This window comes from Lethenteron reissneri, chromosome 30 (assembly GCF_015708825.2).
Source record: "Lethenteron reissneri isolate LAM-NWPU_2019-01 chromosome 30, ASM1570882v1, whole genome shotgun sequence".
Classification (NCBI taxonomy): domain Eukaryota; kingdom Metazoa; phylum Chordata; class Hyperoartia; order Petromyzontiformes; family Petromyzontidae; genus Lethenteron; species Lethenteron reissneri.
This window is the reverse complement of record NC_083808.1, coordinates 5,930,579-5,950,779: the sequence shown is the minus strand read 5'-3', so window position 1 is coordinate 5,950,779 and position 20,201 is coordinate 5,930,579. Positions and strand designations below refer to the sequence as shown.

General features: G+C 44.6%; 1 protein-coding gene and 1 long non-coding RNA gene across 2 annotated transcripts; one reads left to right on the top strand and one right to left on the bottom strand.

Annotated features, from left to right (window-relative positions):
• Positions 1-2,117: 2,117 nt before the first annotated feature.
• Positions 2,118-5,950, bottom strand: LOC133349459 (uncharacterized). Its single transcript, XR_009755949.1, has 3 exons — positions 5,615-5,950; positions 3,876-4,058; positions 2,118-2,505 (listed from the first exon to the last, which is right to left on the bottom strand). It is a non-coding gene; the product is annotated as an uncharacterized LOC133349459 (long non-coding RNA).
• Positions 5,951-7,594: 1,644 nt separating this feature from the next.
• On the top strand, positions 7,595-17,071 carry LOC133349458 (rho-related GTP-binding protein RhoA-C-like). The gene is made up of 5 exons (XM_061562932.1): positions 7,595-7,962; positions 8,316-8,471; positions 12,986-13,106; positions 14,563-14,693; positions 16,441-17,071. The coding sequence occupies exons 1-5, from the start codon at positions 7,960-7,962 to the stop codon at positions 16,612-16,614; spliced, it is 585 nt and encodes a 194-aa protein (XP_061418916.1). The 5' UTR covers positions 7,595-7,959; the 3' UTR covers positions 16,615-17,071.
• The last annotated feature ends 3,130 nt before the right edge of the window (positions 17,072-20,201 follow it).

The following is a 20,201-nucleotide window of genomic DNA, read 5'->3' as shown; positions in this document are numbered from 1 at the left end:
GTGAAAGATCAGCTGCAAATTTGTAAGATATATTTCATCAAACCGTGGTTATTTCTTGTAAGGATTTTCTGCAACTGTCGTTAAAACTCTCGCACTCCTGTTCCGTGACCTATCCGCTCGGTTCATTCGCATGTGCGGTACAGCGGAGACTTGTTGGGATGTATTTTTTTTGCTTTTAAAATCAAAACTTGTGATTAGATGCCGCTTTCTTTTCCACGTTGGCTGTATTGCTGGGAGTGTGGGTTATATGTGAACACGTGGCTCTCAGATGCTGTCCTCTGTGACGTATATCATGAACTATGTTGCAAAATTACAATGCTGTGCAAAATAAAGGCTCTTATTTAAATAGCATATAATAATAAAGTATCTCTACATGCTGAGTGGTAAACATTTGGAAATTATGCGTGCCTTTGTAATATTGTGTTGTGCTACAAGTGATGGTTTAAGGTTTCATAGCACGCTGTAATTTTACACTGTAATGCCCACGATGATCAAATTACACGTGGTGCCTGCTTACTGATGACCATGCACTCTTGAAATTCGTACTGCGACTGGCATAAGCAATACATTGACTTCTCTTCATCATCACAATCAGCCGTGATCAAACCACTGCTGGATTAAAGCATGAATTTGGCCACAGGATTCCACTTATCCGTGAAAAAAAAAAATCTGCGGGTAATGTTATGTGTTGGGAGATTGACGGATATGTGCCGGGTCTGTATCACCGCGTGAGCAACGGCAATGAAGACAGAGACGCACACAAACACATAAGAAGGGAAACCCATATAGGTGCAAACACAGACGTGGGGACACAAAGGCCTTGGTGTTCGTGGGCTCGGGGCAGGACGCATTTCTCGCTCGAAAGGATGACGGGTGATGGTCAAGAATAATAACGAATTCTAGATTTGAAGCTTTCGTGACTGCAAGGATTCATATTCTTAGGTTTTTTTCGGTAAAGTCACGTAGGTAAAACATTAAAATTAATAAAAGTAAAATAAAATAAAAATCACGACGTTTCAGAGGCAACACAAGCTTCCGTCTTCAGGTGGAACCGTCACAGCCACGACAGCTGTATCAAGTACATGAGAGATTGCAGGAGCTACCACTCCGTTTATATAATGGTTGGAGAGGGGGTAAGGGCCAAGTACAGCACACTTTTTATTCATATGGTAAGGTGAGGCTTAAGAGGGTGAGCCTTTGTTATGGTTTGTGACAACTAAACATGGTGAACATGATAAACATGGTACACCTGTAATAGTTGTCTGTCAAATAAGAAATAAGATTGGTCAAATAAGTGTAGTTAAACATTTTTTGCATGGTTAATCACATCTTTCCAATGATTACTCAGTTTGTAACCATCATCACGGTTGAAAAAATAATAACGAAGTGGCCGCCAAGGTATGGAATGTACCCATCAGTACGTCCGCCAGGAAGATGGAGCGATGACGTCAGCTCATGTGCAGGCGCGGAATGCATTGTTGTATCCAAGAAACATCATCTGGTGGCGTTGACTTGTGGAGGGAATTCATTCACCAGTGGAATGACCATACTGTGCTCTTACAGTTCACGGCTAACATCAGTGGCGATGATCTGGTCCCCTAGGTCGACTCAATTCGTCACTCTCAGAAGGATGTGTGCTCGTCAGAATGTAAAAAAAACACTTTTATTCTATTCTTGCGTATTATGGCAATAGGTTCAGAAGTTAAACACACCAATGTCGAGGTCTGCTAGCCATGAGAAGGCTTCAGGATAGTTTGTGTAGTTCAGATTTTTCTTCAATCGAAAGAGCACAGGATCCAGTGGTTTACTATATGGTCCATGGATAACATTTTCATTAATGTCGAGATTTGGATATGATGTTACGCCAGTGAATTTTCCACCCTTGTTCTTTTGACTGCTTATGGAAGAGTCAAAATCACATTTAACATCATCATAACAAGATAGCTCACTGGCTATTTGATGGGGTTGAGAGTCAAAAGGTTTTGGGTTCAAATCCAGCTTTTTTTTGAATATTTGTTTTTATTACATTCAATTACACGCCCGTATTATCCATTAAAAAGTACAGTATGTAATTTATATATGTTTTCATATATATTGTAAACAATTGTAAGCGTTAAATAGCAATGATTAAATCACCAAGTATTTAATAACCGGAACATCAAGCCTTCTCGATGCAGTGGTAAGACATGTAGCCTCTTACTCTCCTAGCATGGGTTCAAATCCCACGGTAAATATTTTCGCTTTCTTATACAAATCATACGATGAGCCACATGCGTGCAGTACAGACACATAGAGCGCCTCTAAACCCACCCCACTTGTAGGAAACACGGTGGCTCTGCGCACGCAGTGAGAGTCTGGTAATGCAGAGCTTCTAGGTTCAAATCCCACCCATGGGCATGGAACTAAGTGCGATTTCAATGTAAGTGCTTTAATGTGGATGTATTGTCGTGTGTCCTCTGTATGGAATGCAGGTTCGCAGAACGAAGTCCAAATGGAAGCAGGAACCTGGAGTACAGCAGAAGGGAGGGGAGAGATGGGAGATGGGAGAGGGAGAAGGAAATAAATGTGGAAGTTTTTTTTTGGGGATACATACAACTAACTTTATTACCACTAGGGGTCGCTGTTTGCCTAGGGGGCGCTGTTTCATTAGAATGTCCCTTCAAAACGCTCTTTTTGGGGCAAACATATCGAATTCCACCGTTTTGCCAAAAATGTTAAAGCGTGAGCCAGTTTTACACAAAATCACTGTGAAGCTAAGCACGGAAACACAAAAAAGCACCATAAATGGGTCACTTCCCGCCACTGGGAGTGCAATTCTTTTGTAATTGGCATTCTAACTGCTATTTCGACACCAAAACAATATTTGAAGAACAATGACAAACATTACGAACATTTCAAAATAAGGTCTCAGTGCTCAGGTTCACAGTGATTTTTAAAAAATAAGCCTACAGTTCAATTGCGCTGGTAAATCGATATATTTGCTTCAAATTAGCGTTTAAAATCTAACAAAACACAGCGTCCCTAGTGGCAGAACAGCAACATTCTAAAACATTTTACATCGAAGTGCTAAAAGCTTTATACGTGAAAACATTTAAAGCATTTTCGAGATACTTAATTGTGACTTTAAAAGCGATCTGAACATGCAAACGGAATTCCATGGAAACGTCCGTTGTGGAAAATCACTGCGTAATTAACGACTTCTTAAACGAGCACAAATAAAAACATAGATTTAAAGTGAGCACGTGCATTGCGGCAGAATAAACTCCCCAGGCCTGTTCAGTGCTCACTGCCCAGAGGTCTTGCTCCTGTGTGACTGTGACATGGACGTTAAAGACCCTGGGACATCAGATCGGCATTTTCCAAAACCAAACAGACTTTCGATCCAAAGCTAGGCACACGCGTGATTTGAACACCAATTTAACACGCAGGCTTTCGCGACCAATATTATTCAGAAGAGGTTTTTGGGTTAGCGTAAATATTTATCGTTAAACCCGCCACTGCTCGACACAGTCAATTATTATGTTTTGTCACGTCAACATACTCTGGCTGTCCGCCTCATTATGCGAATTGTAATTACTGGCGAAACGTCGTACTCGAATTGTAAATGTTGTGGGTTTGCTCTCCAACACACCGGCGTGCTGAACTAGTAACGAATTGACGCGTTTTGTTCACGTGACAAACCTTACTAATTGACTATATCGGGTGGTGGCGGGTTTAACGACGCATTTATATTCACGCGATCTAACCCAACAACCTCTATCATGGAGAACATCAATTCGCAACACACATGTCCACGCCTATATGATGAATACCTGTCAGCATAATTGAATCGCTATCGGCTTTAGCTTCGCGCACACATGAAGCGGATGACTTACTTCACTCGTGGTGGAGTCTCCAGGTGGCAAGGACCCTGCCAGGGTTCAGGTGGAGGGTCCCTGTTGAAGGTCCCAGCTCCAGGTGCAGGATCCCAGGGTGCCAGGTGGAGGTCTCCAACTCCAAGGTGGCTGGGTCCCAGGGTTCACTGGGAGGGATTGGTCCCCGCGGGCCCTAAACTCCAGCTATGTGACGCAGATGAACAGAGTACACACCATACAAACAAACTAAGATCCCGATTTAAAGCTTTCGTGACTGCAGGGATTCATCTTCTTGGTTCTTTCGGTAAAGTCACGTAGAAGGGAAGTAATAGAATAATAAAAATAAAACATAATAAAATAATTCTCACGACGTTTCGGCCACAACGCAAGCAGCCGTCCTCAGGTGAAGAATGAAACACCACCAAGCTTGGAGCGTATATTTAAGCTGGGTTGGAGGGGGGAGGTGGGAAGAAGAGCGCCTTGACAAAATAATTTGCATATCAAGAGGAATTTAGCATGCTAAATTCCTCTTGATATGCAAATTATTTTGCCGAAACGTCGTGAGAATTATTTTATTATGTTTTATTTTTATTATTTTATTACTTCCCTTCTACGTGACTTTACCGAAAGAACCAAGAAGAAAAAAGGAGAAAAAAACTAAGATCCCCCAAACTGTTGGGACAAGTGCAGTTAGTGAGCACCCTATGAAGGCCGGTACGGCACACGCCTTACGAGGGTTGTGTGGCCAGAACCACACCCGGCTGGCCGCCTTTGTCTCCAAAGTGCTCCTGTAAACACACGGCACCAGGTACTGATTTAAGGCTGAGTCGACCGACGGGAGCCCCAGGATCGGTTCAGATATTCGTCCCCGACGCTGGGCTGTGAGCTGGAATCGAAACACGACTACCGCTCCACCTAACACGTGTCCACTAATTGGTGGCTCCGACTGTAGGGCTGAACGATTATTCGATTTCAAATCGAAATCGCAATTTGAAACAATGAGATTAGCAAATCGCAAAGGCTGCGATTTTTTGCGATTTGAAAAGTCTTATTACTTTATTGGAATTGTTTTTTTATTATAACTTTATTTATTTAACTTAACAATTGTTTTATGTTTGATTGTTCTATTTCAATTAAAACATTTTTATAAATACATGTTGGAAGCAATTCATCCTTATATTAGAATATAGAGAGCAGTTCATATTTTGATGGTAGCATGTGGTAATGCTCCATCACATGTTTTAAATCTATTACACAGTGAATATTGAACTGAAGCTTGACTTAAAACAATTTAATCACAAATAAAATCGCATTCGCAATATCTGTCAGAAAAATCGCAATTAGATATTTTTCCCAAAATCGTTTAGCCCGAGCTCCGAGCCCTGCCTTCGTCTCTCCGTGCCCGCGTCTCTCACCCCCGCGTCTCTGTGTCTCGGTGAGAGCAGCAGTCTGACCCTTCGCTTTGTCCCCCGGGCGCCGCGGTGGCTATGAGATGTTGACTACCTCGCCTGGTATGGGTTCGATCCAGACCCTGACGCCTGTTGTACATTTGGAGTTGGCGTGTCTCTGTCTCCCTCCTCCCCCCGTGGTCGCGTAGATTTTTCTCCAGGTCTCTCGGGGCTTTTCCCTCCACATTTAGACTCGACATGTGTTTTACAGTAATTTGGTTGCTATACATTTCCACGTGATGAAAAGCCACTTACTTGTGATCGCCAGGTCGCTTCTCAAAACAAAGAGCCACGTCGCTCAGTGAGCATTACCTGATAAAATGAAACGTTTCGTTCGTTTAGTTTATATTCTTTGGGTCTTTCGGTAAAGTCACGTAGATGGGTTTTTCTCCAGATCCCACCGGGCTTTTCCTTCCACGAAGAATATGAATTCCTGCAGTCACGAAAGATTTAAGTCAAGATTTGGTTTAAGTTTGTGCCGGGTCACGAGGGTCGATCTCCGTGCAAGGGACGACGGGACGTAGAGGCCTCTAGCGGCCAACTTCACTCTTAGCACTGCAGCTAAAATAAAAAATAACATTGTATGCAACTGGTTAATAGCTGTAAACAAATACATTTTGAGGGGGAGGGCAGTAGTTGGTCTTTGGAGCAACAAACTAAATTGAGCTGTTGTTGTAAAATATGGCATTCAAAAAAATATAATAAATGGTCTAAATGAACGTCGTTTATTGTCAAACGTTTACCGTTCATACTCTTTGGTTCTTTCGGTAAAGTCACGTAGGTATAAAATAAATTAAATCACCACGTTTTGATTGCAACACAAGCAATCATCATTGTGTTGGAAAACCACAGCAAAAAAAATTATGATGATTGCTTGTGTTGCAATCGAAACGTCGTGATTTAATTTATTTTATTTTCCACCTACGTGACTTTACCGATAGAACCAAAGAGTGTGGATCCCGGAAGTCACGAAAACTTCAAATCTAGATAGTTGGCCGTTCACTTTTCACAACATTGCGCACCATGATGTAACGTACCCAACCAATTACTTCACTACTTCACTCAAGATAGAGTTCAAGTTCAAGTTCATTTATTAGGTATAGCCCTGTGAGCCATTCGGCTCTTGAATCGGGTGCAACCGCAACAAACAAAAAACATGAACAAAAAACATCTTAAAGTGAATATGTGACTTTTGCAAACAGAAAATCCAAGAAAAGACAGCAAAATATTGCAGAAAAAAACACCGTACACCAACGCTGTGTGCAAAAATCCCAGTGGGATGCAAGTCAAACAACAACAACAACCATAAGAGAGATACAGAGAGAGAGCAACAGATACGTTTTATCTGTTGCTGGATGCAATTACCAGCGAAACGTCGTACTCAAATTGTAAATGTTGTGGTTTCACGCTTCAACACACCAATGGGCTAAAGCAATGAACTATTTGTCTTTTGTTAACGTGATACTTTTTTACTGATTGGCCGTGTCGGGTGGTGGAGGGTTACGACACATTCATAAATAACGCGATCTCACCAAAAAACGTTGATTATGAATTAGGAGAACTCTACAACGTTCACCTGCTCGGTGCATTCAAAAATGCCCATCGCGATTTGGGGACTAAGCGCCACTCACGGTTTGTATAAATTTCTCTTCGCGTTGCTCGTGAATGAGCAAAATTGATTTACCCCTAACATTGTTTTACTTTACATATTCATTTAATAAATACACCTTACTTAAAAAATATAACTTTTGGAGAATTTCATGGGGGGGGGTGGGGGGGTCACAAGACATTCGGTTCACTCCTGTACAGTCACACCATTCACAAACCCTGAAAAAAAACCGCATTGTCACACATCAGAGTCAACGCATTATTCTCATCGGCTTGCAGAATCCATCTTCACTGATCCCTCAATCACCGCATCCACAACAACTTCAGCAGTGTGAGCCATTGCCAATGCTGCATTGCTAAATCCCATACCGAGTACATGCGTTTGGGATTCATGTTTGCGATCTTGTGCTCACCACGTTCCAGCCCCCATGCCCATAATCGCCATAAACCTCCACCTCCCCAATCAGCTCCACGTTCAAAAAACTCGAGAACAGCTGGCAGCCAATGAACCAGCATTTTTAGCTGTGTTGTGTCGTTACAGGAATAAGACACCGCTGCACCAACACGCGCCCGAGTCATGACAGTATGCACACACACACTGCAGCAAATGACTCAGGAAGGGTGTAGACTGAAGAGGTCGGATGAAGAAGGGGGTGGGTGGGTTGGGTAGTGTTTGGTGAACACAAGTGGCTCAAGGCTCGGGTATCTACGTTGTATCTATGCATGAGCGCACTGGTCAAACAACTCGTTTCGGCCTTGGCTTTGCTGTCGTTTGATTGCGCTGCTGTTGGGGACTTTAGACAGGGAAGAGGGGGGCAAGGCAAATAATAGTGGTGCTTGTGCCGCGCAAGGTTTGCCAATCGTTCCTACAGAGGGCATCAGAACGAGGACACGAAGCCGTACGGACAGGGAGCTGAGCAGCTTGCTTTAGTGTTTTTACGTTGCTACGGCGTCCAGCCATTGAGTTATTTTACGTTAAAAAAAAACAAATCTGCGTCATCTTACAAAAGGGCGAAGAGAGAAGAATACGAAAAGGGAAAACGTCAGACATGGTAAAGTGTGAACGTTCGTAACGGCGAAGATTGGTTTTCCCTTTGGGTTTCGTGGTGGACGCTGGCATCGCACTTAGCCCAAGGTGCTGCTCTTAAAAATTGTACTTCAGGAAAAAAGTCAGGACGAAGTAGTACTTTGTAGAGGGATTAAAGTGCGCGGATAAAATGAGGCTGCGTAAAGTAGGAAATGTAAAATAAATGCTGGCGTGATGCGGGCAGCCGTGTGACGGCTTACAACGGAGAGGGGGGGGAAATAAAAACCGCGAGTCTTAAATTACATGTCTACACCGCAGTACGGTTACACTCCACGAACAAAAGAATTTATCAAAACGTGATATCTATCGCCTCGGCAGGCGACGACGTTGAGAAAAAAGCTGGTGATTGTCGGGGATGGAGCCTGCGGAAAGACCTGCCTTCTCATCGTCTTCAGCAAAGATCAGTTCCCCGAAGTGTACGTGCCAACCGTGTTTGAAAACTACGTGGCCGATATGGAGGTGGATGGCAAGCAGGTAAGAGCCAAACCCTCCCCCGCCTGTCTTTGTACTCACGAACACCCAGAACTATAATTTTAGTACGTATTTTGCTGCTATAAATTGCCGCGTGATAAGCCACTTCGTTGGGCTATCGTTTGTGGCCAGGTCGCTTCTGAAACAGAGCAATATTAGCTCAGTGGGCCTTACCTGGTATAATTAAATAAAACGTTTAGTTAAAAATCGTTTCGTTTATAAATACTAACAATATTGCACATTTGGGTAGGGGGGAGTGTAAGTGTCGGGTTTGTAAAGATAATGTCGACAAAGCCCATGAGGTATTCACTATTCACTATACTGTGCAGAATATGTAATATCCATTTGATAACGTTTCTGACTTGGAATAAAAGCCCTCCCCGTGTGGGATTAGCTACTGGGCTCTAAGTTGTCCACCAATGTTGGCGAAGTCCCCACGGAAGCGGACCATCTGCTGCCAAATGCTGCCTCTATGAGTTATACGGGTCGTCTTATTCTTCTGGCCTATGGCTAGATTCTGTGTGAAATGTTAAACTTGAATATCGAGGTTTCGTAAGCTGCATACTGGTTTCGTGTGTCATTTCGCTGATACACTCAAGGTTTCCGATGAAGCGTCGCTTGGGGCAACAGTTGATGATGCATTGCATTGTTTGGTCACCATTTCCGTGGTAATATTTTTGAATTATGTCTCTTTGATCTTTTGGGGGGGGGGGGGGAGGGCGGTCACCTGAGTAATGTGTAAGTGATAAAAGGGCCCTTACAAAAACAGTTTGATATATTAATGCTGGAGAGTGACACCCATTGGGTAAACCTTGTGGTAAGGACGCTGAGCTTGGCAACTGCTGAAAGCCATGGGTTCAAATCCAGGCAGCTGAATGTGAATAAACCAGGTTCTCAAGTTGATGGTGTCAGTCCGGTTGCCAACGACTGCACCAAGAAAAAAAATCATGACATTAAATCATTAGATCTGGTTTTTATACATTCCAGCTCTTGAGAATTAAACATATCAGTCTGACTTTCGAACGTTATGCTCTAGCAGGGAAGGTGCTGTCCCTTAATGTGCAGAAGAGGCCACTGAAAGAGACCTCACAAGTCGTTCTGTATTATCTGCTTCCACAGAATGTTTTCTCACACCGAGTGATGAATTGCTCAATGATAAACCCGAATAGATTCAACTCGTGACAATGCCAAGAGCACAATATTGCTCAAATTGAAGAAGAAAATATAAAATAATCGGCTATTACTTTGCATCACTGCAATATAACTAAGTATTCTTTGGTTCTTTCGATCGCAACACAAGCGGTCGTCATCAGGAAAAGGGGTTAGCCTCTAAAGGCAAACTGTTTATAAAGGTTTGGAGATGGGCGTAGCCCAAGTGTATCAGCAGCACCAGCAGCATGGGCGTGGTAGAATTGCCAATGCCGCAAACTCAAACACGTACACCAAGCTCTCAAGGCGAATGGATATTCTGACTACACAATCCACAAAGCCATCACCCCAACCGTGAGGAAGAAGCCATCTGAGGATACAATAAAAACCATCACCCTGCCATACATAGTAGGGGTAATCAAAAATATTTCCATAATCTTGAACAAACACAAGATTCAGGTCCGATTTAACACAGTACATGAATTTCGTGATCGGATCCCATCTGACATGCAATATCCCGGCGTCTACAAACTGAGCTGTATCTGCAGCAGCAGTTACATTGGCGAAACTAAGCGACATGTCTCGGACCGTGTTCGTGAACATAATGCAGATTTAAAACACGGTAGGACCAATACTTCTGCCGTGGCTGATCATTATTTTAATGCGGCTGGCTCACACGAAATTGATTTCTCTAAGACGATGGTACTTTGCAAGCCTACTGACTATTAACAAAGATTCATTCATGAAGCCATCCATATATACAGACACAATTTCAAACGAGAGGAAGGTTATAGTCTCAGCAATCATGGAAAGATGTCATCAACCACTTTGGGTCATGACTTGACTTGTGTTTTCTTGTCAATCAACCTTCACCGTCAGCAGTGTGGTGTGTGGAGCTGGGGTGCAGGGATTTCCTAGCGGCCCTTTGCTGCATTAGCATTGCCGCTGCATTGGCATTGCCGCTGCATTGGCATTGCCGCTGCATTGGCATTGCCGCTGCATTAGCATTGCCGCTGCATTGGCATTGTTGCTGCATTGGCATTGTTGCTGCATTGGCATTGCTGCTGCATTGGCATTGCTGCTGCATTGGCATTGTTGCTGCATTAGCATTGCCGCTGCATTGGCATTGCCGCTGCATTAGCATTGCCGCTGCATTGGCATTGTCGCTGCATTGGCATTGCTGCTGCATTGGCATTGCTGCTGCATTGGCATTGCTGCTGCATTGGCATTGCTGCTGCATTGGCATTGCTGCTGCATTGGCATTGTTGCTGCATTGGCATTGCCGCTGCATTAGCATTGCCGCTGCATTGGCATTGCCGCTGCATTGGCATTGCCGCTGCATTGGCATTGCTGCTGCATTGGCATTGCCGCTGCATTGGCATTGTTGCTGCATTGGCATTGCTGCTGCATTGACATTGCTGCTGCATTGCCATTGTTGCTGCATTGCCATTGCCGCTGCATTGGCATTGCCGCTGCATTGGCATTGTTGCTGCATTGGCATTGCTGCTGCATTGGCATTGCTGCTGCATTGGCATTGCTGCTGCATTGGCATTGTTGCTGCATTGGCATTGTTGCTGCATTGGCATTGCTGCTGCATTGGCATTGTTGCTGCATTGGCATTGCCGCTGCATTGACATTGTTGCTGCATTGGCATTGCTGCTGCATTGGCATTGTTGCTGCATTGGCATTGCTGCTGCATTGGCATTGTTGCTGCATTGGCATTGCTGCTGCATTGGCATTGTTGCTGCATTGGCATTGCCGCTGCATTGACATTGTTGCTGCATTGGCATTGCTGCATTGCTGGCATTGGACATTGCTGCTGCATTGGCATTGTTGCTGCATTGGCATTGCTGCTGCATTGGACATTGTGCTGCATTGCATTGCCTGCTGCATTGGACATTGTTGCTGGATTGCCATTGCTGCTGCATTGGCATTGCTGCTGCATTGGCATTGCTGCTGCATTGGCATTGCTGCTGCATTGGCATTGCCGCTGCATTGACATTGCTGCTGCATTGGCATTGCTGCTGCATTGGCATTGCCGCTGCATTGACATTGTTGCTGCATTGACATTGCTGCTGCATTAACATTGTTGCTGGATTGCCATTGCTGCTGCATTGGCATTGCTGCTGCATTGGCATTGCTGCTGCATTGGCATTGCTGCTGCATTGGCATTGCTGCTGCATTAACATTGTTGCTGCATTGGCATTGCTGCTGCATTGACATTGCTGCTGCATTGGCATTGCTGCTGCATTGGCATTGCTGCTGCATTGGCATTGCTGCACCGCCCATGCTGCTGGTACTGCTGATACACTTGGGCTACGCCCATCTCCAAACCTTTATCAACAGTTTTCCTTTAGAGGCTAACCCCTTTTCCTGATGACAACCGCTTGTGTTGCGATCGAAACATCGTGATATTTGTATTCACTTAATTTTTTTTTTCTAATCTACGTGTCTTTACCGAAAGAACCAAAGAATATGAATTCCTGCAGTCACGAAAGTTTTAAGTCAAAATATAACTAAGGATGCTGTGCTGATGAACGTAACGCTATTAAAGCCGGGTCTATTGGCACACCCTTGTATGCCTGCACTTTGGAGGCTCATAGTGTACAGTATGTATCGTTTGTAGACTTGTGAACCTTCTGCCAGGTACTCTGGTTTACGCCCACATGCGAAACACTCCTACAATAGAATTGACCAAGGATCACCATGTATCTTGCGACTCGGTGAGGCTTTTGGGGATAGATACATGAAAATAAATTAATGAAGGCACTTTGAAGTACTCTGATGCAGTGCCATGAGTGAAGGCACTTTAACATCATCAGCTATGATCGGTGGACTGCTGGATGAAGGCCTCTCCCAGCCGTCACCATCCATTCTAGATTTGAAGCTTTCGTGACTGCAAGGATCCATACTCTTAGTTTTTTCGGTAAAGTCACGTAGGTAAAAATGAAATTAAAATTAATAAAAATACAATAATAAAAATCACGACGTTTCGGAGGCAACACAAGTCTCCGTCATCAGGTGGGACCGTCACAGCCAGATTTGCTGTATCAAGTACCGTCACCATCCCTTACGGTTCCACATTGCAACACTCCCTCGAACACCAGCACTAGCTCACTTCGTCATTCCATTTCCGTGGTGGTGGACCTCACAGACGCATTCTCTCCTCTCGGCCGGCCACTGTCGCTTGTCTCCACCGCCGGCCCATCACTGCTTCGAGCCACGACGTGCCCTGCCCAAGGCCCCCGCTTACTTGTCCTAGCCGTCGATGTGATGTCCCTAACTGTGTACGTGCTCTAATCCGCGTTGTTCCTCTTTCTGTATAAGAGGTTGCGCGCTTCGTTGGCTTATCGGCTACCTGTGAGCAGGTGGAGCTGGCGCTGTGGGACACGGCCGGACAGGAGGACTACAACCGCCTGCGACCGCTCTCCTACCCGGACACCGATGTCATCCTCATGTGCTTCTCCATCGACAGTCCTGACAGCCTGGGTATGACCGCCTCAAGCCCTTGGCAAAGCCACGCAATGTGATAAATAACAGGGCTTCAAATACAACATTCGCTGCAAAATTATGAGGAAAGACTAAAATCGCAACGGTTACATGCGTTCAGGCTGGAAACAAAGAGAAAGAATAACACACAGAAGGAAGACACGACTGCCACCATGTCTTGCATGTCATACCACACTGCATATGAAATGCTCTCAGCCTTGTCTCATGGGATGACCCCATTTTTAACTCTTTATGATTTGATCGTCTAAACAATAATACAGCCACGCATTCACTTCCCTTGAGCTGGTGGTTGAGGCAAGGCTGACAGCATTGTAGTGAACATACAATGTTGTGGTCACATGACATGCATATAGGTTATGATGGGAGTCATGCCTTCCAGCTGTTCGCAAACGCAACTTTGTACCTTGTTATTTATGAATAACAGTCCTTCCTGGAGCGATGCACTTTTAAATCTAGATTGAAATCGCATTTCTTTAGAACTGATTGTTGTGTTTAGTTTGTTGTCCTTCCCCCGCACCTCTGCTTAGCACGGTTGGCTGTGTACGGTGCGAAAGAAGTTCAACATATATACAAACATTACACGAGTCTGTAATAATTGTAAACTGTTTAATGGTATCCCTTCAGTTAAATTGCTTCAGCTTTAATTCAACTTCATTTCGGAGTTTATGCGGTAATATCAATACACAGTTACAGCTTATTGAATTTACTATCATGAATTTATGTAAATTAAGTGAAGTGAATCCAGTGCTTGTATTGTGCCCATGGGCATTTACAGATGGTGAAATTAGATTACTTATTTGATTGAAAAAAACATTATTTTTCCAATTACACAATAGCAGAAAAAAACGCACAATACTGTACTGTTATCCACAGATGACCTTGACGATCTTGCAACATGTCCTGGCACCAGCCCCCACTTCCTTTTCTCAGCAGCCAATATGGAAAGTACACAGCACGGCGTGTAACTCTGGCGGCGTGTTGCGTGCCCCCCCCCCGCCCCCCCGCTGCGACTTTACAGGAGGGCCCCGTCGCTTCACAGAGTGGACAGATGTCAGATCGCATAAATGCCACATGAGGGTGGGGGGGGGGGTCTCGCTGCATCGTTTGCACCGATGAAAGATTTTGTCACAAAAGTTTGTGCCACAAACTTTCAAAGGTGTTTTGGCCTACTCTTCCACACAGACCTGACATCGTAGGGCTAACCACACACACTATACTCCACCCCACGCGCCCTGCTAACTGTGGTGCATCCATTCATACTGTTGGGTAGATAGAGGTGACGGCGGGGAGAGGCGGCGTGGAAATCGTGTCACGCGCAGGGGAGAGTGAATCGGCAACCTCAGAGTCCACGCTGCTAACGGCAGCATCACTCCCACCCTGGCCCCCCACCATAAATTTTTTTTTCTTAATTAACCACACCTTGATTTGCATTCAGGTAACATCACCGACAGGTGGACTGCAGAGGTGAGGCATTTCTGTCCCAACGTGCCCATCGTCCTCGTCGGCAACAAGAAGGACCTCCGCAACGACGACAACGCGAAGCGCGAGCTCGCCAAGATAAAGCAGGTGACGGGGATGATGGCCTCACTGGAAGTCGTTCTAGATCTGTACTCTGCCGTTGCTGCGGGTGGTGTTCATCCGTCCCAGTGGTTGTTGGCTTGCGGTGGAGGTTACGCATTCCTATGACAGCCGAGGCATCGTTGGCACCCCCAGTGATGACGACGATCATGATGGAGTGGCAGCACGTGCCTGAGAGAACATCGGCCGAGGAGATGGAGAGGATGAGATCAGCTCGTGTGCAGGGGCTCGATGGATTGTTGCATCGTGTGGCCAAGATGGATGGCAACGGCTTTGGGAGGCTCGACTGTGGCTGACGGTGATGTTGATGATGGTTCGAGTTAACGCCGACGATAATTTTATCTTGACTTTGAGCCCAAAGCCGAGCTATCAGAGCCACATTTCAGAGTGACTCAAACACGAATGAAAACACAAGGCCTTCCTCAGAGCTAATAGCCACATAAGTGATTGATGGAAATTTCAAGCCAGCTTATTTTCATTATAATTGCTGATAACATTACAGCAGGCTCTCGCCATACAGAGAACTAACCTTTGCACAACATGCCATGTCACTTTATCCAGGAAAGTCTAATTGAGTCTAAAAACTATTTTTTTTCATTCGGACCCTGCATTCAGATTTGTCTGTTTTTAGTAAATGTTAGTAAAGTGTGTAAAACATGCACTTGAACCATTAAAATTAAAGAATCACATGAAACAAGATGGGATGAACCCATAACAAGTGAGACTTATTGACTTATACTGGACTTCTGTGATAAAGAGGTTTATGGCTCATTGGATTCCTCCAGTATGAATAAATATTCCGCTTTTGACTTCAGCTAGGAGATTTGGTGCCTTCATGGCAGCCTTAGTTATATAAGAATTGCGCGAATACCGAACGCACTTACTAATCGTTGCCATCATCAGGCTGAAATTCCCCATCATCACAATGAACTTAAATGCAGTAATCACAAAGAGGTGAAGTGGAGGGATTGGGGATCGAGGTAAAATATGGGCGACACTCATGTACGCAGCCCGACGTACAATCCAACACACTCCATGCACACTAGTCGACAGATACACATGCCGATTAGCATTTTACATGATGGGCATGTTCAGGCCGATGGGGACGACAATCTTGCTGTAATGGAATTTCTCACTTGTTAAATGAAACAAATGTTATTTTGCATCATAAAAAGTAGACAATATTCCTCCACAATGTGCATGTTGTAAATAATATAGTTTCAGCTTGATGGCCCAACTAAGCTGTTGGGGTCTATGTCATGGGCATCATGCGATACGAGGCCACTGTACCCTAGTTTGTTGTCAAGAGTACCCTTATTTCAACTACCATTCGCACATTCACTCAAATAATCTGTGGGTACAATGGCATTCTACTTGCTTTGTATGTATGTTGCACTTCTTTTGCACCGTACATAGTCAAACTCGCTAATCGGAGTTGTGGGAATGGGCAACAAACTAGAGACAAAAAGTAGTTTTAAATAAATGCGTATTCAATCTAGATTTAAAAGTGCATACCTCCAGTGGCTTCCTAATATCAGAAGAGCATTCCAGACGGCTGCAGAAGCACACCTGAAAGCACCCGATGCTTTACTGACGCAAGGATGGGGGGTCTCAAGCACATGATGATAATCTGCGTGATCCACCAAGCCTGCTTCCAAAGCTCAGGATAACAGTCGCGCGCGCGCGTGTTTATGACTTTCTAGCCGCAATATCTGCTGGTGTGCACCGTGTGCAGGAGCCGGTGAGGGTGGAGGAAGGCAGAGACATGGCCAACCAGATAAATGCCTTCGGCTACATGGAGTGCTCGGCCAAGACCAAGGATGGCGTGCGTGAGGTCTTTGAGATGGCCGCCAGGGCTGCGCTGCAAGTCCGCAAGCGCAAGAAGAAGAGCGGTTGTCGGCTCCTGTGAGCGTGTGACCCCCCCACCCCCAAGCCAGAAAAGGCACCAAAATGTACGGTCTAAAGCTATCGTTTGAGTGCAGAGCACATGGCATATTTGGAAATTCTACCCATTTAAGCGACAGGCGGACAATTTACAGTTTTTACTCTTTTATCTACGTACCGAATTTATGTAGAAAGAGTAAAAAAATGGAAGCCTACCACTTAGATTGGAAGCCTTCCCAAGTGTGATGCTGTGCATTGCAGAAATAATTTGACCTACAGTCTGAGGGCAGGAGTGGTAAAGTAACCTCTTCTCACCTCTAAATGGACTGTATTTAATTTTATCTAAATAATGTAGCCATTTTTTTAAAACCTAAAGTTTAGGATATGTTTAAGAATAAATTATTATATAATGCTGCTATGGGTGACGTGAGCTTGTTTCTTATCTGTGTGTCTACGTTGGATGAATATAAAAATGATTTTGCAACAAACGTATTTTTGAGTGATGCAATTTTTTGTGCATATTACTTACAACAACAGAGGGCATTTTCCACTATGTGCTGGTGATATCACCACGGTGCTTGTACCAGGTAAAATTTACTATAAGGCCACGTTCAGTGGTAAAGATCCATTGGAAACAGATCACAGGACAGGCCCAGATGTTATGGAACACATTCCTACGGAGGGAGCTGGTAGGAACGTTGGGTTGCTCGGTCAATGGCCAGGGTCAACGGCGGCGTGGTGTATTCCACAAATATGCCCGACTGTGAGGGCGAGCACAAGCCGGCGTGAGTAGGTTAATCATTGAGCTTTATAAGGGCACCAAGGGGTGACCAGCCCCTCCCCACCCAGCCCTACCCCTCCCCCTCCCCACCCAGCCCCTCCCTACCCTCCCCACCCAGCCCCTCCCCACCCAGCCCCTCCCTGCACGACGGACGGACGTACACAATACTCCCCTGTGGGACTAGTGTAACCAGGAGGTTCCTACCAGTATTAACTGACATGGATGAGTGGCAGATGTACCTCCTGCACTCCACCCTGTGCCAAGTTAGCAGTTCACATCAAGAGGCACAATTTTCAATATTTCATATGTGCCAGCTGTGGCATGGCCTAAACTTATACAGCCAAAGGCACCCATAATGTAAAAGCAACGTCCTCTACGCTATGCATATGAGAAACCCAGTCTCGAGACTCTTGTTCAAGAAGTCATGTAATTGAATATGTTGGATCTTTTTGTTAAATCCACCCTCTTCATTGTTAGGGGTAATAAAAACTCTCAATCGCGGTGGGTGGCTGCTCTCAGGTTTAAAGGATTCTTACTTAGTTAAACAAAGGACGTGGATCAATACTGCTCAAAGGTCACTGCTAACTTGCTTAAACATTTGGGCATCTATGAGGCATGTAGCGACTTGGGGGGGGGGGTCACTATTCGATTGCAGAACCAATTTTATTTCTTGCTTTTACGGTCTTGTCTGCACTGTATTTCTCAAAATACCATGGGACCTCCTTTTCCAGCACCAATATAGAATAGGTTTTCCCCTTATTTCTGGCAACAAAACAGCTGTGTTAAGATGTTAAAACACCAAACTGAAACCTTGTACAAGAAATCATGTCTGCATTAACCACAATACTTGTGGTCAGAATGCAAAAAAAACATACTCTGATAATATATGCATTGTCTTTGAAACTGATTGGTCCACACTAGAGACAAACGGTGCGAACAAATCAGTTTCATCTTAACACCAAAATTTTGATTTAAAGCTTTCGTGACTGCAGGGATTCATATTCTTGGTTCTTTCGGTAAAGTCACGTCGAAGGGAAATAATAAAATAATAAAAATATTAAACAAATTGTTTTATTTCCCTTCTACGTGACTTTACCGAAAGAACCAATAATATCTTCACACCTGTTTCGTTGCCAGAAAAAAGGGGAAAAACCCTATTCTCATTTCTCGTAAAATGTATACCGTCTTCGCTGGTAGTTTTATTTGAACGACCTTTATAATTTGTACTATATAACCCTCGCCTCCGTTTAGCACGGTTGGCTACGTACGGTGCGAAAGTTCAAATTACATACATACTGCCCCATTCATAATATCGCAGTTTGTCTCGTCTGTATGTTTTGTACGGTCCACCTCATTTGAATGTGTCATTTATACAGTCTGTCTCATACTTCCTTGTTTATACAGTTCTGATGTCATTTGTACCGTATATCCTTTTGTACCGTCTCATGTGTACTGTAAATCTTTTCAAGTGCTGTCTTGTTGATTCTATATTTTCGTACTGTCTTTATATTGTGTGCTGTCTTGTTTGTACTGGCCTCATTTGATACCCTTTTGTCTATTCTTTCATCTGTACCGTCTCGTTCTGTCTCATTTGGACTGGTCACGTATTCTGTGCTCCCATCTGCATGGTATCATTGTCTTGTTTGGAGTCATTCATTTGTACTCTCTGTACTGTACTTTCTTGACACTCATCTAATATCTCTTTCATTCTACTGGCCTAAAGGAAAAACATGATAAAAAAAAGTGTGATCAAAGCACATTATTCGCCTGGCATGCAAGCATCTTCATTCACCCACTGATCAGCGTGAATATGGCCATATTTGAGGATACATCTTTTATCAAAATCAGGGCTCAAATTTATGTTTGGGTGCCGCAGTGGTGAGATGTTAACCACCTTGCCTGGTGTGCATGAAACCTTGGGTTTGATCCCGACCCTGACGCCTGCATATTTTGAGTTTGCACGTTCTCTCCGTGGTCGCGTAGATTTTTCTCCGGGTCCTCCGGTTTTTCCTTCAACATTTAGAAATGTGCTTGAGAGTAGTTGGCTGCTATACATTCCCACATGATAAGCCACTTCGTTGAGCTATCATTTGTGGCGAGGTGGTATTCTGAAAAATAACTATATCGCTCAGTGGCAGAGGTCGCAAACGGGTTTTGATTCCTTACCCGTATCCGTACCCGGCCGCACCAGGGTCGCAATCAGGTACCTGTACCCTACCCAATACTCGGCTACCCGCACCCGGCCGGGTATCCGGTAGGGTACGGGTACCCGATTGCGACCTCTGGGATGAAGCCATGTTGCAGGCGCGGGTGGGTTGATTCTAGGAACTTGAATTGCGAGAAGAGACAAGACGTTGGGAAATGAGTGACAAACGGTGACTCACCAGTGACTCACGGTCTACCCGTACCCGGCCGCACCAGGGTCGCAAACGGATACTCGTACCCGGCCGGATACGGGTAGCCGGGTATCGGGTAGGGTACGGGTATCGGGTACCCGATTGCGACCTCTGCTCAGTGGGCCTTACCTGCTAAAAAAAAAAATCTTACTAAGTTTAGTATATTCCAGTAAAGAGGCAGAGCGGCAGCGACCGATTTCTGCACAAAATGCCCCCATTATACGCCACGAGATGAAGAATCCACTTGCAACTCGCAGAACACTGCTCTGTGCATTCACTCCGTGAAAAAAGAATGGTCCACGGAAAGGTATATCACAGAATTACTTCGGAAAGCTCAGGTGACCTCTCTTATCCATCCACAACAGGCCGCAGCAATTTCCTTAGCACCCTGGCTGCAGAGAGTAAAGTTCGTAGTATCCAGCAGAATGTGTTAAA